Source organism: Vigna umbellata, chromosome 2 (assembly GCF_029865625.1).
Source record: "Vigna umbellata cultivar VRB3 chromosome 2, Vumbellata_1.0, whole genome shotgun sequence".
Taxonomy (NCBI): Eukaryota; Viridiplantae; Streptophyta; class Magnoliopsida; order Fabales; family Fabaceae; genus Vigna; species Vigna umbellata.
The window spans coordinates 52,575,311-52,599,353 of NC_142166.1; the positions used below are offsets into that span (position 1 = coordinate 52,575,311).

Sequence of the window (24,043 nt, forward strand, 5' to 3'; positions counted from 1 at the left end):
CTTATACTTATTGGAGTCCTGTCAAATAATGAAATTATTAATCAAGTTTATCGATAACAATATATAAATGCAATATAGTAATAGATATATTATAAATAAAATAAATTATAGTTATTGAAGTAATAAATATTATAAATAATTGTGTAAATAAATTTTTGTTATGAGTAATTATTTAAATTTGAAAAGATAGGTATTAAAAGAGTAAAAGTCTAGATAAGTTTTTTTTTTACAACGAGTAATTATCTGAATTAAAAAAGTAGTTATTGAAATGTGAAAAATGAAAAATAGTTTTTTGTTATAAATAATTATTAAATTTTAATGTAGTAATTAGGATGATAAAATTTGAAAAATAAAATAAAACACTAAAATATTTATCTTTTTTATATATAATTATAGATTTAATTTTATAATTATAATAATAACAATAACTATAATTTTATTAGTTTTTATTAATGTATAGAAAAATGAAAACACAGACATCTGCTATCTATAATTATATATAAAGAGAATAACTATTTTTGATTTGTCTATATTTTTGTTTTATCTATTTTACTTTTTACAATATACAATAGTTAATGTTTGTAATACAAAATTGAGATATGGTCTAATACGTTTTCTTCTCAGAAGATTCTTCCACATTAGTTATTTGTGATTAGTGTAAGAGTTTGTAATTAATTAATTTAATTTAATTAATTTCAAAGGCGCTTTCTCTCTCTAAGTCGCAGCGTGTAAGCCGTACACACGTTCGTTAAAGAGATAATAGGAGTATCCTCCGTGGCGCGTGGCATTAGTTTCCCTACATGACGTATGATTTAGGAAAGGAAGAAGGCGTAGGATGAGAGCGTGGAGTACAATCGTTGATCTATAAGGTGTGGGAAGAAGAGGAGTTGCCCTCCCCAGTACATGAAAGGTTTGGACCAACCATTTGCTATAACTATATGTATCCAGACCTGTTATTGCAATTTTTAACACAGCCTCGGAGAAAAACCCGTCCAACCATTTCCATAATTTCCCCCCCTCAGTCACTTACCCCGGCGGCGCCACCGTCACCGCCACCGCCAACCCTCCATGACACAAACATCAGCCAAACAATACCACAATCTCTGAGACAGGAATCTTGTACAGACATATAAATTTATTGATCAATCCGAAACGTTGTTTGGTCGCTAGCGAGCGCGTGAGGGTCCGCTGCAACCATGTCGAGCATCGTCAAGGAGATCCTGGCGAGCCCGATACAAATGGCGGACCAGGTATCGAAGATGGCGGAGGAGGCCCAGAATTTCCGGCAGGAATGTCTCGAGCTCAAATCCAAAACGGAGAAGCTCGCAGGGCTCCTCCGCCAGGCCGCGAGGAACAGCAGCGACCTGTACGAGCGTCCCACGCGGCGCATCATCGACGACACCGAACAAGTCCTGGACAAGGCCCTCGTACTCGTCACCAAATGCCGCGCCAACGGTGTCATCAAAAGACTCTTCACCATCATCCCCGCCACAGCCTTCCGCAAGACCTCCATGCAGCTAGAGAATTCCGTCGGCGATGTCCAGTGGCTCCTCCGCGTCTCTGCCTCCGCCGACGAGCGTGACGACGAGTACCTCGGGCTTCCCCCCATCGCCGCCAACGAACCCATCCTCTGCCTCATCTGGGAACAGGTTGCCATTCTCTTGTCCGGTGCCTCCTTGGAAGATCGCTCCGACGCCGCCGCTTCATTGGTTTCGCTCGCTCGCGACAATGACCGTTACGGGAAACTGATCATCGAAGAGGGCGGCGTGGCTCCGCTGTTGAAACTTCTGAAGGAAGGACACTTGGAAGGACAGGAGAACGCTGCCAGAGCCATTGGGCTTCTCGGGAAAGACCCTGAAAGTGTGGAACACATTGTGAACGCCGGTGTTTGTTCCGTGTTTGCCAAAATCCTCAAAGATGGTCACATGAAGGTTCAAGCGGTGGTGGCCTGGGCTATTTCTGAACTCGCTGCCAATCACCCCAAATGCCAGGATCATTTTTCCCAGAACAATGCCATACGCTTGCTCGTTAGCCATCTCGCCTTCGAGACCATTCAAGAGCATAGCAAGTACGCTATTGCCAACAAGACCAGGTCCATTCACACCTTAGTTTTGGAGAGTAATACACCGAACGCGCATGAATACGAAGATGATAAGAACGTTGACCTTCGTCCAACGGGGACGAATACATCTACTCAGATGCACAACGTGGTTTCGAACACCATGGCAATGAAGGGCATTGCCCAAAAAAATAATGCCACTGCCACTGCCACTGCCACAGCCACGGCTGGGACACCGCACAGCAGCGGCGCTACAAACGCGAAAAAACATCACGGTGGGACACCGCACGTGTCAATTGCTGGGACGAGTATCAAGGGGAGGGAATACGAAGACCCCATCACAAAGGCAGAGATGAAGGCGATGGCAGCCAGAGCCTTATGGCAACTGGCGAGGGGTAACTTGAGTGTGTGTAGGAGCATAACAGAGTCAAGGGCTCTTCTGTGTTTCGCGGTTTTGCTGGAAAAGGGTCCCGAAGACGTGCAATCTTATTCTGCGATGGCGTTGATGGAAATAACGGCCGTGTCGGAGCAACATGCAGAGCTGAGACGCTCTGCATTCAAACCCACCGCCCCTGCTGCAAAGGCTGTTCTGGATCAGCTTCTTAGAGTGATAGAAAACGAACAAGATGACCTGCTCATACCTTGCATAAGATCCGTTGGTAATTTGGCAAGAACTTTCAGAGCCACGGAAACAAGACTGGTTGGGCCATTGGTGAGGCTCCTTGACGAAAGAGAAGCTCATGTTAGCACGGAAGCGGCAATTGCGCTGAACAAATTTGCATGCACAGAAAACTACCTCCACGAGAACCACTGCAACGCCATCATAGAGGCTGGGGGCGCCAAGCACTTGATTCAACTGGTTTACTTTGGGGAGCAAATGGTTCAGATTCCTTCCGTCACTCTCCTTTGTTACATAGCGCTCCACGTCCCCAAGAGCGAGACGCTGGCGCAAGAAGAGGTTCTCATAGTTCTGGAGTGGTGCACCAAGCAGGCACATCTCGTGGAGGAACACAGCATCATTCAACTGCTACCAGAAGCCAAGAGTAGACTCGAACTCTATCAATCAAGAGGAAGAGGATTCCGTTGAACTATCAAACATATATATACCTACCTACCTGCTCAACCATGAAATCTGTAACTCCATTCCGTCTTCTTTTACTTTTACGGATTGCATGAGTTTATGTATATATTCCAGGCTGCTTGCCCCTCAAATTAATCTAGGCACATCGTCTTTTTGTATCCAATATTAGAATATATCTCTATAGAAAAGCTTCTTCTGTGTTCTTTTTCAAAAACAACTTCTCAACAATTTTTTCTTTCTGTCAACTTTATAATTCATCACACTCCTGCATTTACATCCCTTTCGCTGTTTATTCAGGACCGTGAAGGATGGATTAAGGAGGGAGGACAGATTTTCAGATTTCTTCATAAACTAAAAGAAGGAAGATTTCTTTTATTGAAAAGTTCATATTGTGTCGTGTAGATTTTTTTCTATAATCAGAATTTTGAAATATCTAATCTAATTTGTGTTATCATTACTACCGTAGCTCGGGTAAACTGTGTGTAATGTGTACTCTTGGACGTCCTGTTTTCAGAGAAACCCTTGCTTCCAGATACATGGTTTATAAAACTTAAAGTGATTTGAAAACTTATATATATAGAAAACAATTAGAGACTAAAATAAAAATTACTAATGTCGAGTGATGAAAGAGGAAGAGAAGTCCCTAAAACTCATGTGCATATGTTTGTTTAGATGGAGATGTTGAGTATGATAAGCTGCATATCAGAAAATCAGATGTTGAAGGCTCAAACTTTTTTTTATCAGAATTTCAGAGAAGCCATATGGCGGCTCTGATAAAGGTCACACAAAGAGTTAGAAGCTAGCTAGGAGTACTTCCCTGGAAACAAACTTTGGCGTTTACTTCTTGGAAAGTTTCACAAGAAACATTTTCATTTGATACTACTTTTAATAATATAATAATATATTATGATTTTAAATTAAAAAATATATAATTATAATCAAAATATAATTATTTAATATTATCAAATCAACGCAATTTATCATTTTGTTGTGTTAAAGCAGCACTGTTCTTAATTTTTTGTAGCTACCTAATTAGTTTGACACGGATTAGAAAAAAAGGCATTTATTTGACACTACTTTTAATAATATAATAATATATATTATGATTTTAAATTAAAAAACAATATAATTATAATTAAAATATTATTATTTAAGTGTGTTAAATGAACGTAATTTCTCATTTTGCTATCTCAAATTACTATTGCTCTCGGAAATCAATCTTATACTCATCCTTCTTTTCCATAATTTTCTTTAAAAATCTTATATGTTTGTTTGTATCATTGGACAACTTTTTGTAATTGTTTTTCTGTGATATTTTTCTTAATCACAAGTATTGTTTTCTATTGTAAAACTGGTTAATGTTGAATTTATCGATAAATGTATGATATTTCCTAAATTATTTTAAAATAAACGCTAATATTGTTATTAGACATTATTTATAAAAATCAAATTTAATCTTATAAAAATGTGGATTAATAATTTAATAGTTCCAAATGTTTTCTATTTTTCTAAATGAAACTTAAATTTATTTAATAAATATAATAATATGTATAAATCATATTTACATGTATTTTATTAATTAAAATAATTTTTTATATATCTAAATCTAATTTAATGTTTTTGTTACAATAAACGAATATAAAAAATAAAATTACTGTATTATTCATTCATTTATTTAATAAATACATTTAAACTAGATATAGATGTATAAAAATTTATTTTAATTAATAAAAATATCAGTAAGTAGAATTTATAAATATTTTTATATTCATTAAATAAATTTAAGCTTCACAAAATCGGTTCACCATTTCGTTAAAATTAATCGATCACATTTGTTTTAATTTTTATATTTATTAAAATTATTTCATCAATTAAAAAATATATTTTTATTTAAACTAATCATTTGTAATTTATTTTAACTTAATTTCCATAAATCATATTTTATTTTAAATTAATTTTGTCAGAATCCTAAAAACCCCAGCTTAGTGGATTACATGTGTCAGTGAAGGGGTATCTAAAAATCAGAAAGTAAAAGACAGGTGTGAGCAGTTGAGTGGCCGATCAGTTTTGATGGTAGGAGTAAAACTTAAGTTTTCAAATTTCACGCCACTTTTCTGAATGCACCATTCATCTTTAACCTTCTGAGTTTTCATTCTCTCCTCCTTCTCTCTACAAACTTCCTACTTCTCTCTAAGAAATCTTACTCTTTTCTTCTTTCGATCATCATTCAGACCACGCTTGAGTATTCCTGGTGCCAAGAGCTATGCTTTGCACCGATCGAGTTTTGGGTTTAAGTTGGTAAGTTCATTCCTTCCTCAGCCGTGTGGTTTTCTGGCACATGCAAACCAAGTTTTGGTTGCATGGATTGATCACTTTTCTATATGTGATTCTGATAGTGTTTTGGTCCTTTATTTTGGTCTAGTTTTGTAATCAACAAATTCTAAGGATAGAAGAAATTGTAGTGGTGAACCGGTATTCTACACCTGTGAGCGTCAGGTCACGTTTAGAGGTAAGGGAAACTTGTAATTTAATTAAGTTTCCTGTTTGATGATTGTTTATCGTTGGAATGATGTTATGATTGATGATTTGGTTGATGTTGAAATATTGCATATGTGTTTGGAAGTATTGATAATTGATGAAAGCCATGAAATGAGTAGGAATATAGTCTGAGAGTGATTATGTAATAATCTGCAGAATTATGTAAGCTGTAACCGAGAGTCATTCGTGACCGTTCGGTTTTCCTTTGGTGTGTTCGGTCTTAAGTTAATGACCATTCGGTCTCCTGTTGGTAGGTTGTTATACTAAAATACTTAGTATGTTTAGTTTTCTATGTCCACTTAGTTAGAATATTCAAATGAGTTAAGTAAATCATGATGATAGTCGTTTTCAGTATGAGAATAAATGTTAGGTTGTTTCCATGGTCGGTTATATATATATATATATATATATATATATATATATATATATATATATATATATATATATATATATAATTAGCTAGAGTGTTCGGTCTCTACAGTACGAGGTTTGAGAATAATACTCGGTATTGTATTAGTTCTCGGTCTCTTTATGGGATGACATGTTCTTCTGATATTCTGTGTCAAACAGTATTCGGTCTCAGTAGTGCTCGGTTATAAACCAAGTGCTCGGTTTCGGTGGTGTTCAGTCTTATAATATTCCTTAATATGATTACATTAGGTATTAAGAGTGTTCGACTAAACTTCAAAGCGTTCGGTCCAAGTTAATAATGTTTGGCGAAAGTTTGTAGGATTCGGTTTAAATTCTCAGGTTCCACCAAAAGTTATTATAATTTTTGTTAAGTCTAAAATCATAGGTATTCTTTAGTATTTGTTACCTTCTTAGGTTTTCTGTCGCGTTAATTACTGTTCTGTAGTAACTGTTGAGTTACAAGTAAACGTCCAAATATTATCAAGAGTGTTCGGTTGATTATGAGCCTTATCTCGCATGGACCGTTCGGTCCTGTTTTGTGTACAAGTGGAAGATCGTTCGGTCTTACACTAAGTGTGCTGTTAGATTAGTTTTAAAGGTGGTCGTTCATTCGATATTGTTTTGGAAATGGGTTATGTCTTTCTTAATTCAGTTTGAATGTGTTAATGTTAAAGTATGATGATAATGGAAATGTGATATGAATGGAATGGTATGGATGTTAAAGAGAATTCCAAGGAAGAATATCTCATGAACGGTATTGGAATGGTAAAGTATAAATGTAGACAAAGCTTAGCTGGCGTTTATCCTGATATTCCGTGATTACTCGTTCTCACGTAGAGAAGGGTAACTCGTGTGGGAATGGCAGGAGGTCCTAGACCATAAGGTGAATTTGGGCGGAACAGACTAACCTCGGGTGGCAGCTGTTGAGGATATCTCAGTTATTACATCACCCGGGTGCAAAAACGTCGTAACTACACAGAATTCATACAGTCCGAACAGTCAGAGTAAATCAAATGATTGTGGTCGGTCATTGCATGCTTTGACGTATGATTTTGGTTGGAAGTGTATGATCTGATGATTGCATGATTAATTATTTGATTGTATATCAAATTTATCTGAAATACATGTTTTATAGAATTAATTAAATTACATAAGCTTACCCTGTACTTTTTCTGTCTGGTCTGTTTTGTCCGTTCAGTCGTATTGTCCTGTTGCAATGATCCTGTGGATGTGAGTAGAAGGAGAAGAGTTGCTCGAAGAACCTCTGGTAGAAGTGGAAGTGAAGGCCGAACCTTAGAACTGTTCAGTTAGTATTGTTGCTTCTATTTTGTAGAACCGTTCGGTATAGGCGATTTTGGAAACCGTTCGGTTTAGATTGTAGATCTGTAAAGTTTAAATCCTATGATATTTTGATAAGGTCGTTCGGCTATAATTGTACTTCTTAATCTCATAACTGAAATGTAATATTGTTAAAATGTGAATATTCTAGATATGGTTTATGCTGTATTTTTGAGATTTACAAATTTGAGTATTTAACATTTTTTATTTTAAAAAATAACTTACATTTTATTTTAAATTATTTTAAACTGATTAATCTTATAGTTTTATTAATTAAAATATATAGTTTTTCTTCATTTCTCTTCATTTTTAAATCTGCTTTCATCAATCCAAACAAATCCACTTTCCAATTTCTACTAATTCAAATCCATCTTCAGTTCTGAACCAAGTCTTAGTAAACAATCTAGATATGTTCACGAAACATGTCAGTGTGATGTGTTCCTAAATCATAAAGGGGAAATAAAAGATACACAGCACACCAAAATATGGATAATGTTTAGATTCGTCAATTACATCATTTGCATCTGTTGCTTGTAGACGTCACAAATAGATCCTAAAAGAAAACATACAAAAAAAAAGTCACTGGTTACTTTAGAAGTTGATTAAAAGGTGCCATGCACAACCGGGTGAAATTTTAAAATAATTACTTATCCAAAGATTTTAAAAAAATAAATTAATATGTATTTTTATATTATTCAATTTTCTCGTTTCGAGGTGAGATATAGATTCGCATTAACAAAAGAGAAAGAATATATAAAGTCAGGAGATATCTTTATTCGAATTTTAATATATTACTCTCATTTTTTTATTTTATACACTCATGTACTCCTGCTTTTTCTTTCAAGAATCGATTCCAGAAGGTACCTACCAGCTATGGCTTTTTTCTCCTTTTAATGGCACACCTCTATTTGTGGAATTGTCCTTTTAAAGGTCTCAGGTCATGCCAGACATTATAATGGCTTAGAAAAAATACAAACAAATCAAATTAACATTTATCACTCCCATCCAGACACCAAGACCACAAAAACCAATATGCACAACTAAAAAATTGATTCTTATATATTAAAAAATAGAAAACTTTGGAAGGACTAATTTCATTGAATATATCCATTTAATACAAACAACTTTCCTTTCAAATTCATAAGCAAAGTTTAAAAGGAGATTGGAAATTATTTACATAGTTTCCCTCAATTTAATGGACGGAAAAATCCCAGTAAGCCTACTTAATATGTATGAAGATATTCATAAAATCCATAGCCACTAAAGAAATAACCATACACATGAAGGAGGATATAGAATTTTGATCATCCCCATTCTCATTTAAGTGCAAAAATAAATGCAAAAGTCAGATGTTTTTAGAGTTAATGCAGCAATCCATCAATGAAAGTTCTAATAGCAGTGTTTGGCATTGGAGCATGGCCGAATCCATGTATCTCCCTGATGTGCACTTTATAAAGATTTTCCGGACAAATAATTCAGTAAGAAAACAGTAGACATAAAAACAATGGGAAGACAGGAGCATGATAAATGCAGAACAGGTATTTAAGGTTTTGAACATTAAGGTAAAGCAGAGGATATTACGTTCAAGATGCGCATTAAACAGAGGAAACAGAGTATTTAGCCGATGATTTCAGAACCTCACCAAAACAAACCCTCCTTTCCCTAACCCAAAAACAAAGCAATAATAAACCCAGCAACTAATGGCTTTTAATGTAAAAAATAAAAATAAAAACGCAGAGAAGCCACACCCTAGCTAATCCTATTTCTAAAGCATAATCTTCAGAGTAGGAAAACGAAAAAAAGAAAGCAAAAGAACCACAAAACACAAAAGCAAGGCCCCACAAATCAACGCGCATTCGAAGTGCAGTCCCTCGCAAAATGCCCAGACTCCCCACAGTTGTAGCAGCTTCCACCGCCACCGCCGCCACCACCTCCGCCGTACCTTCCACCGCCGCCTCCACCTTGGCTGCAGTCCCTCGCCATGTGACCTGTCTCCCCACACTTATAGCAACCCCCTCCACCACCACCACCTCCACCATACCCACCGCCTCCGCCATAGCCACCTCCTCCATATCCGCCACCGCCTCCATATCCACCTCGTCCTCCGCGTCCTCCGCCGCCATAGCCACCTCTTCCACCACCACCGCCGCCGCCGTATCCACCTCTTCCCCCTCCTCCACCACCGCGGGTGCCCTGCACGGGCGATTCGTCAGGGCCGGTGACGTCGACGGCCTTGGTGCGGCCTTCGGAATCGGAGTCGATGAGGAACTCGACGGACTCTCCTAGGGCGAGGCTGCGAAAACCGTCGGATCGGATGGAGGACTGGTGGACGAAGAGATCCTCGCCGCCGTCATCGGTGGTTATGAAGCCAAATCCCTTCTGATCATTGAACCACTTGACCTTTCCCGTTACCCTCTGCTTCTCACTCTCGCTCATCTCTCTCTCTCTCTCCTTCGGATCTGATCTCTCTCTCTGTCACTGTCTGCTCTACGGCTCAAACTGCTCTGCACCTTCTGCCTTTTATACGTCACAATTTTGACCTACACTTAACTTTCACGCACTCCATCATCCAACGCCTCCGCTTTCTTCTTCTTCCAATTTCTTTCTTTTCTCAATTTTTTTAAATTCAACCAACGGCTCAGATTCACTTTCTCCAATCGGACTCGGGCAATCCACGTCTCTTAATTTTAACTCTCTTTTATTTATTGCAATGCTAATCCATATGTGTTTCTAACAAGACAACATCATTTAATCAAATGTAAAACAAAATTTACTTTTCATACTTTCACCCTTTTTGTCTTTCACTCTTTTACTCAATACCAAATCACAATTACTATATTTAAGTTTTCATTTATTTTCCATCATTTTACTATTTTTTTAAATATCTATTAATTCCTATGTATGATTTTATTTCATAGTTATCTTTAGACAAATTATTTTCAATATCATTAAGTTATTAATTTTTATTATGACTTAAACGTGTCACACACGGATTACTTCAAATTATAAACAGGGTTGAAGGCTTTGTTGAGGGTTCAATTGCAAATTTTAAGAATAAGATCTTTTTATCATAATTTTATTTCAAAATTTACTTTTTAAGATTTTTGAAGTTTATTTACATCTAAAACAATTGTTATTAAAAAAAAGTTAAGATTTGTTTATCGGAGATTTAAAAAACAATTAATACTAAAAAAGACTTGTGATTTATTTTTTTTTAAATCTAAAACGGAAGATTTTACTATTTGGACCTTGAACTGGGTTACAACAAACAAAATGTTTTTTCTATCTAAACTTTAATGTTTCTCAATCCACCCACCATATTTCATCAACTTATTAAACTAATAAATAAAGTTAAATTTCATTAATTCGTTAATCACTCACAAATTTTACATTTTTTTTCATTTACTTTATGATTATTCATTTAAATCCTACAAATACCATTTGTATTTTTTAAGTTTATTTGAATTTGAATACATTTTAAAATTTTCCAGTTCTGGTTATCTAAAATAATAAAAATTAGAAGATATAAGATATTATATATATCAACTGAAAACTTATGTAAGTTATTAAGGAAACATTTGGCAAAAAAAAAATCTGTTTGTAACGAAATCCGTGAATATTAATAATCAACTAGATTTTTGAAGTAAAGATTTCTAAGAATATTTATATACTTTTTGTTTTAAAATAAGATGATATTTTATAATTAATAATAATTAAAGTTTTCTATCATTGGTATTTCTAATGCAATAAAATTTTCATTTTTAACTACGAAAAGTTAAGTTCTAACCTAGCAATAAAATAATTTTGCTAGCAACATTAACTAAATGAACATTGATTTATAAAAATGTTATCTTTAAAGAGGTAAAAGAACACATACTTTTTAATAGATGCCTGAACATGGACCGTGCATACAAGACTTGTATGATAATATATTTAGTCTCCCACATAAAATTAAAATTCAACATATTTTTTATAAATATATAATTTTAAATTTAAGTCTATCTTATATAGGTCTATTTCACCATTTCTGTGCATTATTGGCCTATCTTACATATGTCGTTAATTAATTAACGTGGACTTCTGACATCAAAGATCTAATTAATGTCAATCCTCTCATATATGATGTCGTTTAAAAATTAAAAAAATCAGGATGAGAGAAGTTTTATTTTTCTCTTAATAATTTTAGTGTTAATATAGTTGCATTCATTGAAATTTTTAGTTTTGATATATCAAGTACGAAAAGGAATTAGTTGTGCAGGTTTTTTTTTCTGATTTTTTAATATTTAGGTAAATTGTAAATATAAATAACATTTAAAGAAAATAACATCTAACATCTTTCACAAAATGACATTTTTTTCCATATGTGAACACACTATCATATCATATATCAAATGTTGTTTAATTTCAGTTTTAAATGGACATCAATTAGTTAATATGTCGTGCTACCCATTGTCAGGAGACATAGAACTCTCACCTTCTTAATTGTTGTTTTTGACTTCAAATCAATTTAAAGATTAAGTTTCTTCTTAATTTAAAAATTTTAAATAGCATAAGTGTAAAACTATTTTTGTGATAAGTTACATAATAAGTCATATTCATACTCACATTCTATGATCAATTTTAATTAAATATTTTATTATTATTTGGAGTTGTTAAAAGTTTGTAGAAAAAACTAAGCCTTTTTTCTTATATATTTAACCTAGTTCAACACTTTTTTTTACTATTATTATTATCATGAACTGTAACTTAGTTTGTGATTCTTAATTTCAAATATTACATTAAAAATATATATATATATATATATATATATATATATATATATATATATATATATATATATATATATTTTGCAGTTAATATCCTTATACATACATTTAATTATAATATCCATAAGCACAATATAATTATAAATATAGATAGAGTTTGAATTTGTGTCACACTTAATAAAAAAATGACTTGATAGTTTATTTTTTTTATTTTTAATTCTTAAAGAACATTTTTATGTTTAATCAGAGAAGGTTTATTAGTTTCTTATAAAAAAAAGGTTCGCTAGTTTAAAGTAACACAATAAACGGATTGAATTGTATCTGAAAAAAGAATTATATTTAACAAAAAAGTTTATTCGTAAAGCAAATTTTAAAAGAGTTTATAAAAGTTTTTTTTTATTTGTTCGACCGATTATATTTAAGTTTTGATAAATATATAAATTTAGTATCACGAAACATAAGTATCTTATAAAATTCAGTTGTAATCTCATAAAGGTATATTCTTTTACTTATTTATGTAAAAATTAACACTTAATATTTTTTCAGTAACATTTACAAGTTTTCATATTTAATGCAGGTTAAAATATTATAGAATAAAAGTGGAGAAAAAGATAGCTGGATTATAGAGTGTTTTTTCAAAATGTTTGTCACTTACAAAGTCAAGTATATAGAGAATGGAGTACTGATGATAATAAGAGGATTGAAGAGTCAGCGACGGAGAGGGGAAGGCGCGGTTGCGTTGAGTTGCGGCGGGTGGACGGAGGTGGGCGAGGGGCACTGGTAACATTTGGTGAAGAAACCGAATGTGTCAATCTGGTGTACGAAGTTAACCATACTTGCCCATCCACCGAATCCAAACCCTACCACCACAACCCACACCACCACAAATACGTTGATCGTGTACGCACCGGCCCATCTTCCCACCAACTTCGGAGGTTGCTCCACCGCATTCTGCATTGCGTTTCATCAACAACCACATCAGATCAAATCAAACGAACCAGTTCTAAATTGAAATCAATGAAAATGCATTGTACCTGTCGAGCAGCGGGTGATTTGAAGGTGAAGATGTGAGCGAGGGCGGGAATGATGTAAACGGTGAAGCTGACAAGAAGAGATCCAACGGTGGAGTTGATGGGCCCGAAGAAGGGGAAGACTATGGCAAGAAACCATATGGGGATCACCACTGGTAGCCTCGCAAGAGCTCGCTTGCAGAGGCTCCTACACTCGTGTATCCCTATTGCTTTCTCCCACACCAGATACAGTGGCGTGCATGCAAACCCAAATGTTATGAACTGCACCATGAAATACAAACCTCGGTTATTGATTGTTAATTTTGAATTATGAGCTAGATGGAGTGCTTTCAGTTACTTGATTCTTGCCTGGTGGATGAGCATTAAAATGACAGCCATGTCACGGAAGGGTGACCTTGGAAGGAGAGAAAAAGCATTGGAGTGATCAAGAAGCATATCTCCAAATGCCCAGTATACTGCTGCTGCCGATGGAAGCGTCAGTGTCAGAACATACACACTAGCCAGTAAGTATATGGACTTGAATTTTTGAGGCTTCCACATCGCATGCATTATCTCCCTGTCCCATCTCACACAGTTGAAAACCACGTTATGTACAGTTAAAGTTAACCAATAATCAGAGATGTGTTAAACTTTGCATTGGTAATTAGCGGCAAATATGTTAGTTTGCTCATTTTTAGGTACAGACAAAATAGAAAAACAAGAAAAGGGGAAGTTTTTGGCTTAATTTTGATCAGCTGTGGCAGCTGTGCTACAATTCTGAAAGTTACAAGAAGGAAAGCTGGAATTCTTCTGTCCTCATGATAAAAAAAGCATTAAAGCTGATCCATTTAGAGAAAAGAACCTTGGCTTTCTACAACCAAAAAGCAGCTCAAGGATTCCCCAGAAAAAAGGGCCCTTCTTTTGCATGCATGCGTAACAGCATTATTTTCCCTTTTGGAAAAAAGTAATACATAACATCTGGAAAAAACGTCAGCGTCAGAATTTTGATTTTCTAACCGAACATGAAAAGTTACGATTCTCATCTTCAAGAAAAAAAATATCCATGGGAAAAGGACTTAAGATGGTCATAGGCTACATTTGACAGCTCGTGTTTGAAAAGTCAAGTTTGAGTATACAGAAAATGATCTTTAGCGCCACGTCACCTACGATGAACCCGATCTCGTTATTTTTACAAATGTTAATACAGGTTTTTTAATAAATAATAAACTAATGAAAAAATAATATGTATATTGTATTACAATGTTGTCAATCCCTTTTATAATAAAAAAGTTGGCAGTAATATCGATTTCAGTAGAATAAATTTATACAAGTATTATCATTAGCAGCAGCATTACTGTATGCGTTCTAACGAAGCCAAAATCGAAGGAGGAGCAAAGAAAAAGCTGTGAAAACGTAAAAGATACGATTCGTAGGAATGGTATCTGAGGTGAAATATCAGTCTTACACAGTGACGGCATGTCCCCCGAATGTGTAGAGAATGTTTGTGGCCCCCGTAAAATATAGAACCAATTTAGTCGGACCCGAATGCTGAACCCCTTCCACCTACACAATCATAGCAACATCAACATTCCATGTTATTATAGCAACCACTGACAAATATAGATATTCATAAAGCATTTTGAAATCTGAAACTATTACCTGGCCATGGAGGAGAGAAGCAACAGTGAGGTACCAAGCAGTGTAGGTGGTCATGAGGAGGCCAAGAAAAGACCAGATTCTGTAGTTGTGGAAGGAAGGGATAAATACAGTGGTGGCACAGCACGCTCCAAAGATATAAGTCCAACTTCTCTTATCCAAATTATCATTTATGTAATATATGTTGCTGCAAAAGAGTTAATTAACCTTGTTACTAGCCCAAATGAATTGCAAATAGACTGATTTTTGCGTTGATATATATACGTACCTTGCACAAGCTATGAGTTGGATAACAGATCCAAAAAGAAGAAATGTGCAGTTGAAGGCCAAGCCAACGTTTCTCCAGTGCTTCCCGAGGAGCCCGTCAAGAACTTCAAACCACTGAAAGACTTATATGCTGTGTTAAACAGACACATGAAAAGGGGAAGGAGAATTCAGATTTGAAAAGAGTAGGACCTGGATGACATGGTTCCTGAAATTAAATTTTTCTCTCTCTTTTCTGGTTCTGTATTCAACGTAGAGTGCGCTAATAAGGTAAGCAGTCCAGCAACCCAGCAAACCGTAGAAGAGTTGAAAAAGGGTGCCAGAAAGCATTCCCAGCTGGGAAAATGAGTAAGGCAGCGTAAGCAGAACTTGAGCCACCTGACATAAACATTCTGTGTTATTTTTCAAAGCTGTTTATGATAATATACTTTGAGAAGTTGGGAAACCAACCTGGTTGGAAGCACAGCTAAACCAAGCATCGTAAACAGAACCACCATGCCACAAGAAGCTTAACAACTTGGATTTTACATCCCTAGGCTTCCCTTCACTTTCCATCTCCTCATAGTTCCCAACTATTACAGTTTCAGCCTCTTTCTCCATTCTTGTTCTTCCTTATCGATATCACACTTAAGGTTGGTACTTGTTTGTATTCTGTAGATGGGTTTGAGTACTGTGAATTGTGGGAGGCAAGTCTGGCTTGGGATTGGATTTGATGGGAGAGGAGTTTAACAGAGGAACTGTATATATACTGATATGTGCATCACACTAAAGCTTTTTTCTGTAAGGCTGTCAAAGGTTCTCTGACTGTGAAGACCCTTTTTATTTTGCAAGTCTGAAGATTTAGAATAATGATCTTGTAACTTATTCTTCTCAATATAATATTGGTTATTCTTTTATATAATTAAAGTGAGACATGAAATAATAATAGTATAAGTAGCATTTGATGTAAAATCTTTATTGCTAAAACATCAACAACTTTTGGAACTAGGGAGTGTATTTTAAGATGATTTTTGTCAATCAGGTAAATTTAAAAAGGAGACAATTTTCCTTAAAAATATTATAACACGTTATTCTGAATAAGAACTGTACATGCGATGATGGAGAATAATTGTTCTATAAGGCACGTACTTGATGAAGCAAATTGGTGGACCAATTCATATTGACTCATTAAAAAAACATCATCAGTTTTTGGGTAAATTGGTTTTATTTTTAAGAAAAAAAAAACATTATGTTTCATATTTGATCAATACGAGATTAATTAATTTCCTTTCAAGATTTTAATTTACAATTCACATTTGAAATCTTCTTCAACTTGCATTCCTTATTGTTTTCCTCTTCTGTCGTATTTCCTTTAACTTTATATTCTATAATTTAATTGCACATTTTATAGTTTTATTTCAAACTATTTTCAAGTTAATTGTTTTTTCTTTAAATTCAATGCACTCGATCGTCCTTGTTTTTAATTTTTTTTATGTTTCTTCAATTATTTAATCTTAAAATAGAATTTATTACTTATTTTAATTTCATACATCTATCATAAAGATTCTTTTCTTTTGTTACCGAAAGAATAGGAGTCCCCCATTTTCTTTGTTCTTTTCTGCTTGTAGCTAATACCAAATACAATCAGACAAAATAAATAGATAAAGGCAAAAAGCCACCCTTTTACTGCAGTTTTGTCATATATTTATTCAGCATTTTCAAACCTTTAATTAAAGCGATCAAAAAGCTTTTAGCAAACATTATTTCTCATAATTGGGTGAAAAAAAATCTCTTCTTTTTCTTTTTCTTCATTAGGTTGAAATTTGAAGACATTGGGCAGCAGGAAAAGTTACCAACCTTCGGGTTTCCTTGTAATTTGAATAAGCAAGTTACAGAAGTCATTGATTATTGTGCTTCCCTTCATCATGATGATGAACAGTAATGACTTTTCATTTATTTATTTTTTCAGTCAAGAAATAAGCAGTGATGCCACAGACCCTGTCTTCACAGGAAAATTGAAGAGAGGAATGACCTAAAAGCTTAGTTACTAGGAATATAATACCAACGTCACTTAGCAGTGACAAATTCCAACAATTATATAGACAAAATAATGTACTTTTGTCACACTTCCACATTTATTTAATATATTATATTTCATTCTCCTATTATAAAAATTATTTTATTTTTTACTATAAAAATTATATCAAATAAATATAGATGTGTTAACTTATCATTTTATATAGGATAATGATATTTTAATTTTGCTTTTTTTATAACATCTTAACTATGTCACGTCTAAAGAAACTATAGGCTCCACATTATCCCAATATAAAACAAAAGAGTAACTTTAGAAAATCTAATTTTTGAGATTTAGATTTTTCGATTTCTTTCATTTTTTTCATTCAAAATTGGTTTTCGTTCTCTAAATTAGTTTTTATTATGGGAGTTATTTGTTGGGGAGGTACATTGCAACCAATCGATCTAATTTTGAACTAAAATGACAGAAATTGTAAAACCTAAATTGAATTTATCAGGTCATTTTTTTTGTTTTAAATTTGGACCATGTGGAGAATTAAAATGTTATAAAAAAATGTAATCAAAATTCATTATCCTTATTTTATTCACCCGAATTTCATTATTTTATCCTACATGATTTCAAATGTTATAGAAAAATTACTAAACAATCTCTTTTTGTCTATAAATATAAAAATTTCTCTTTTCTATAACTATTTTATCAATATAAATGTCAAAAATGGTTACCAAATAATATAAAACAACCTTTTTTCTATTTCATTACTTTCTCTGTGGAAAAATCCCATTAATTATATAAGTTTTGATGCAGTAAAAAATATACTAGGGCACTCTGTTAAATGCTCATATTCCAAAGCATGTTTAGTCCAATTGTAAGCTCTGGGACCAGAAACATTCTGTGATACATGTGTCTCCTCAACAACCTCCAATTTGTGGCAAATCTTACACTTAGTTCAATTTTATTCCTATACTTGCCTCTCATTGGTTAATGTCATCTCCTAATGACATTATTAGTGTTCTGATACAAACAGATATCTTTGTTTCAATTAAATTTTTACTGTCTTTTATTGTCAGGCCAAGTGGTGGTTAACGTGGGTGTCTGCATAATTGTGCATTCAGGTTGTTCTGCACGTTTTGAAGCAAAATGATGGTTAATTTAAATTCCATGTCGTGATTCAATTATGAGTCTTTTCCAGCTTATTTCCGAGAATAGATCTGCATCATGTTTGCGTTAGAAACCAAAAATCAAAATGTAGACCACATTGCTCATGTGGCGAATTGCAACCTTAATGCTAGTTGCTTCTCGACATATGATGTACATATTTCTCCGAAGGTTCAATGGAGACAAGTTTTGATTGGTACAAGATTCGTGTGTATTGATTGCAAATTAATGCAGAAATTGATGTCGTAATAGATGCTATTTGAAATAAATTGTCTTTCTTGAATGGTCTTTTGTGGTAGTACTAACGAATTAATTCTACAAAATTGTTTTCTAAAATTGTCTCTTATTTTTAGTTTTGTTTACATTTTGAATTAAATTTAAAGATATATTAAAGAATTAAAAATAATCATGCTTCAAAAGATTTTCAGCTCTCCCCATTTCATCTCTTTTTGTGCATAAGAAGTATTGTGAATCCTTCTCACTCTTTTGCAACTCTAATTTTGTCTTTATTTTCTACTTCATCTCTAATTTGCATAAATTAACTTTAAAGGAAAATGAATTATTAGTTTTGTCACTCATGAGTTTATATTTTTATTTATATTTTTATCTAAAGAGGTATTTTTAATATATTTTTGTCCCTTTAATAATTTGATCAGCAAGAATAAAAATGGTTTAGTTTACAATGTAGGCTAACGTGATCATACCATAATGATGTGTGAAATTCATTCTCTGTTTTACGCAAGAACTTCTAGCTTTGCTGCAGAAATTAGCCTTCATGATGTTGTGCGAATCTGATGACTGACTACACATTCTCTACTCATGTAAAACATAACATGCTTGAATTATATGCAGCAATGATTTAGACACCATATATGGAATTATACTTTTGGCTTTGACATTCGATATTTTTACGTGGCTATACGACAATAGCACTTTTGTGTTTTCAAATGTGGGAGACAGCAAAACCTGATTGACTTCTGATTCAATTTCTTAACATGTGTTTAGTACTTTGCCATAATCAATTGTTTGTCTTCATGATTGCATCTCAACTTTATTTGCAAAACTGGGCGTTTATGATTACATATAGAAAGTAATTAATCCGAAGCCAACGCACTCAACATAAATATAACAGTGAAACTTTTGACAATATTTTTTAACAATATTTTAACATTATTTAAGTGTCATTGCGCGTGAGTGGTTCAAAATTATTTTACAATCAATAATAATAATCATAAACTCCAATATAGATCAATCACAAAGCGTTAAAGTGTTGTTAAAAAAATATTATCAAATATCATTATCCCAACAATAAATTTATTATATATATTATTTATTCTCAGAGAAAAATATTGAACTGGAAGTGGAAAAAGAATAAAAAACCATATTTTGGACTTGTTGTAAAGAGAAGGGAAAGAAATGTGAGTTGCAGGGTCGTATCACTTCAAAAAAGGAAAAATTCTTTCTGAAATAAATGCAAAAAAAGGAAAAATTCTTTCTGAAATAAATGCAAAAAAAGGAAAAAGGACTTGTTGCTTGTGTATGTTTCCCATAATATCTATATAATTTCGATAGAAATGAAAAATTTGTAACATAATTTTCAAGCATCACATGTGACTGTGAGTGTCAAGAAAAGAGAATATTCACTTTGAGGTGAGGAAATGAATAGGGCAGAACAATGAGGGCCTGTCATTAGAGAGAGAAGCCAATTTGCATTCTAAAAACCATCATTTTTTATAAAGTCAATATAACCATCAATTTTTATAAAGTTAAAAGGTTGCTTAAATCGGGTTAAAATTTGTGAATTAATTCGATTCATTACATGTTGGGTTAAATTTAAGAAAAAAATTTGAAATTTTGATATGAATTAAAATTAAACATAATTTACTAAAAACACAGTTTATCTAATTCAGCAAATCATCAATGAATTTTAAATTATATTGAGAAAACAAAAATCTTAAATCTAAATTTATCTTCTATGTTCTAGATTTATCTATTCAATATTCTAATAGTATACATAAATAAATAACAACAATTATTTGATATTAAATAATATTTTGTTTTGTATTTATGTGTGTTTTTTATTGTATTTAAAATTTAACATGATTTTGAATAATATCATATTTTTTTTTATTTTGGATTATATGTGGATTTTAATATAATTTTGGATTATATTTACATTAAACTTTATTTAAATTTTAATAAAAAAGTTGTTATTTTTTTGGAGATTGAAGTAAAAATATATATACTTAAATAAATCAATTCATTTAATTCATCAATTTATGGACTAGGTCAAATTTAAACTTTGTAGATTTATTAATAAATAAACATTGACTTATTCAAAACATTTGTTCATTGATCATGACTATTGGGTCAAATATTGAAATTCAAATTTATTACATTTAAATAGAACGTGAGATTCAAAACACTTATTCATTGATAATAACTACTTCGTCAAATATTTACACTAAAATTTGTTACATTTAAATGCCTTCTAACGTAATCACAAAACAAATATTTAATATTATTGATAAATAGAGTATTCGTATAAAAACTCTCAATTAATACTGCAATTTTAATTATTAGTTCATGTTACAACAGGGGTAAATATTATGATTGTTGCAACTAAGGTATGTATGAGAAAAAAAATAAATGAAAACGAAGAGTTTGAAAATAAAATTTAAGAACTAAAACAACAAAATTTATAACTGAAATTTTAATCTAATTTTTTAAAAGATATATAAAAACAAATTACTATAATGTAAGAAAATGTGGTTGTATAAGAATTGTTGAAAAATGGTGATAGCAAAGGCGGGGAATGGAGAAAAAAAGTCTAAGACTTTTTTTATATTGGTTGAAATGTTCACTGAGAAATTATATTCAATTTCAAATCACACTGTATGAGTTGGATGTTTTTATTTAAAAAATAAAAGTTACATGTATATTTCATATTCGATATGCAACACAATTAAGTGTGAGCACTTTTTGTAAACCTATACGACAAAAACAATATACAAGTGTAAAATAGGACTACACGAAGTCTTAGTGTTATAAGAATTACAAAATGGAAAATTTAGAAACATATCACATATATAGTCATCAATTTTTGAAAATAATTAAGGTAAAGGAAAGATTCAACCAGGCTAATTATAGGTCAAAAAAGATTCCAAATAATAAATTTAATTATTATTTGGAATCCGCCTTTCTCTCTCAATTCTATTTTACAACTTTTAAATTATAAAATATTATATTTAACTGATAAAATTTAATACAGACAAACTTAGGGTTGCTAAACAATGATGTGAAGATATGACTCAAATTTTATTGTTATAGAAGTCCTGTCATACAATAGAAAGGAATAGTCTCTGAATAGGACAATTGAACCGATTGTGTAAGTCGGTGGTCTACTGTAGACAGATAGAATGTTACACTAACTTTGAATGTAACTGAAATATAAAAAAAAATTATTTTTTATTATTAAAAATTTACTCTCTTTGTTTTATAATTATTTTACTTGTATAAGTGTCAAAATGAATATAAACTTGTCATCCTATTATTATTTATATAACTAAAAAAAAGAATTGAAGGAGAGCTATATAAAGTGTATATCATCCGGTTCTTCGATTTGCAGAGCCATGGAAGCAGAAGCTGTGGTAGCCATGGTGCCAAGCCCAGGTATGGGACATTTGATTCCAATGATTCAGTTCGCCAAGAGACTCTGCCGTCACCACAACCTCCGCATCACTTTCTTAATACCCACCAACGCTCCTCCTTCTCAGGCCCAGACCACCATCCTCACCTCCCTCCCATCTCTCATCTCCCACGTCTTCCTTCCAACGGTCACACTCACTGACATTCCACCCAACGCCAAAATGGAGACTATAATCTCTGTTACAGTCCTCCGCTCTCTCCGTTATCTCCGCCACGCCCTCCTCTCTCTCTCCGCCACCCACCGGGTGACAGCTCTACTCCTCGACTTCTTCGGTACCGACGCCTTCGACCTCGCCAGAGAACTAAACGTGTCCCCTTACGTCTTCTTTCCTTCCACCGCCATGGTTTTGTCTTTGGCCTTGAACGTCCCTCGCCTGGACCAAGACGTTCACTTCCGGGACTTCTCCAAGCCTGTCCACCTCCCCGGCTGCCTTCCAGTTCATCGAAAGGACTTGGGGGATGCGTTTGAGGACCGGGATGACGATGCCTACAAATGGGTTCTCCACCACGGCAAACGCTACAGGTTAGCAGAAGGGTTCCTGGAGAATAGCTTCCGTGATCTTGAACCGGACACCATAGACTTGCTGCTGAAGGACGAACCGGGTAGGCCACCGGTTTATCTGGTCGGACCGCTGGTAAAAGAGGATGATGCCGGAAGCGAAGCTAACATGGTCGAACAGTGTTTGTGTTTGAAGTGGTTGGATGCGCAGCCACATGGGAGTGTGATATTGGTGTGTTTTGGAAGCGGTGGTAGCCTGTCCAGAGATCAGATGGAGGAACTTGCTTTGGGGTTGGAGATGAGTGAGCAGAGGTTTGTGTGGGCGGTGAAGTCCCCCAACGAGGAAGTTGCCAATGCTTCTTATTTCAGTGAGGATACCGGTGTCCACCTTTTTGATTTCCTGCCACAAGGATTCGTGGAGAGAACCAAAGGAAGAGGCTTGGTGGTACCGTCTTGGATCCCACAGGCCCAGGTGCTGAGCCACCCCTCCATCGGAGGGTTTGTGACCCACTGTGGTTGGAACTCGATTCTTGAGAGTGTGGTGAATGGTGTGCCATTGGTGGCTTGGCCACTCTACGCTGAGCAGAAGATGAATGCCGTTTTGGTAACTGAAGGCATGAAAGTGGCAGCGAGAGTGGTGATCGGTGAGAATGGGTTGGCGGAAAGAGGAGAAATTGCGAGGGTAGTGAAGATGGTGTTGGAAGGTGAGGAAGGGAAGAAGCTACTTCACCGAATGAAGCAGCTGAAGGAGGCCGCCGCCACAGCTCTGAGGGACGGTGGCTCTTCGTCAACCCAAATTTCTGAATTGGCTCTCAAGTGGAAAGCCCAAACGAAAGTGTATTATTGAAACAAGTTGTTGCATGCTTTCGTGGAAAATTGAAATAAGTTGCATTCTTTCTTGTCTTAGTCTATCTCTCTTTTCTTTCACTGTCTCACCCACCGCCATTATCTTCCATGATGGTTATTTTCTTTTATCATTTCAAGATTTTATTCTTTTATATTGTTTGAAAATGCGTATCATCTTAAATTCAATCATCTCATCATATTATTCATAATCTTATATAACTTTAAGGACTATTTTACAATTTTTTCTAAATTATAATTTTTCTTTGTACTCTAATTATTTACAACTTCAGATATTAATTATTATAAATGCTATATTTTATTTTAATTTAATATATATATATATATATATATATATATAATTCATTTATCATAATAAAAGTAAACATTAAGACGTAATTAAGTAAATTTTTTTGACAATTTATTGAATTATAATCTGATCGGGTATCGTTGTATTAATATATTATAATTTTTTTTAACTAAATTAGAGCATTTTAAGTGTATATTCCATTTATTTTCATTGTCACCCTTATTAATGTCTAATGTCTGAAAATTATTTTTTGTTTCAATGTTTTCTATTTGTTATTAGATTTATTAATAGAAATATTTTTAATATTACTAAAAGTAATTTAAATATTTTAATAATACCAAGATTCATTTATTAAATATATTAATAAATAAATAAAAATCGACTATAA

General features: G+C 33.5%; 3 protein-coding genes and 1 pseudogene across 3 annotated transcripts; 2 read left to right on the forward strand and 2 right to left on the reverse strand.

Moving 5' to 3' along the window:
• Window positions 1-987: 987 nt before the first annotated feature.
• ARO1 (armadillo repeat only 1) lies at window positions 988-3,504 on the forward strand. Its single transcript, XM_047312638.2, has one exon. The coding sequence runs from the start codon at window positions 1,197-1,199 to the stop codon at window positions 3,144-3,146; it is 1,950 nt and encodes a 649-aa protein (XP_047168594.2). The 5' UTR covers window positions 988-1,196; the 3' UTR covers window positions 3,147-3,504.
• Window positions 3,505-8,951: 5,447 nt separating this feature from the next.
• Window positions 8,952-9,936, reverse strand: LOC124837313 (cold shock domain-containing protein 4-like). Its single transcript, XM_047312640.2, has one exon. It carries the CDS (start codon window positions 9,861-9,863, stop codon window positions 9,273-9,275), a length of 591 nt encoding a protein of 196 aa, XP_047168596.1. The 5' UTR covers window positions 9,864-9,936; the 3' UTR covers window positions 8,952-9,272.
• Window positions 9,937-12,765: 2,829 nt separating this feature from the next.
• LOC124837320 (auxin transporter-like protein 5) lies at window positions 12,766-15,918 on the reverse strand. Its single transcript, XM_088108078.1, has 8 exons — window positions 15,574-15,918; window positions 15,316-15,501; window positions 15,128-15,240; window positions 14,863-15,046; window positions 14,669-14,766; window positions 13,573-13,780; window positions 13,228-13,485; window positions 12,766-13,144 (listed from the first exon to the last, which is right to left on the reverse strand). Exons 1-8 carry the CDS (start codon window positions 15,721-15,723, stop codon window positions 12,902-12,904), a joined length of 1,440 nt encoding a protein of 479 aa, XP_087964204.1. The 5' UTR covers window positions 15,724-15,918; the 3' UTR covers window positions 12,766-12,901.
• Window positions 15,919-21,659: 5,741 nt separating this feature from the next.
• On the forward strand, window positions 21,660-23,500 carry LOC124824108 (hydroquinone glucosyltransferase pseudogene; annotated as a pseudogene).
• Window positions 23,501-24,043: the final 543 nt, after the last annotated feature.

Bases quoted from the DNA above. Each gene is read 5' to 3' on its own strand.
- ARO1 (XM_047312638.2), top strand. From the start codon at position 1,197: ATGTCGAGCATCGTCAAGGAGATCCTGGCGAGCCCGATACAAATGGCG.
- LOC124837320 (XM_088108078.1), bottom strand. From the start codon at position 15,723: ATGGAGAAAGAGGCTGAAACTGTAATAGTTGGGAACTATGAGGAGATG. The intron at 13,781-14,668 runs GTAAGACTGATA...GAGATGGGACAG, and splicing joins GGGGGACATGCCGTCACTGT to GGAGATAATGCATGCGATGT. The intron at 13,145-13,227 runs GTACAATGCATT...AACGCAATGCAG, and splicing joins AATCACCCGCTGCTCGACAG to AATGCGGTGGAGCAACCTCC.
- LOC124837313 (XM_047312640.2), bottom strand. From the start codon at position 9,863: ATGAGCGAGAGTGAGAAGCAGAGGGTAACGGGAAAGGTCAAGTGGTTC.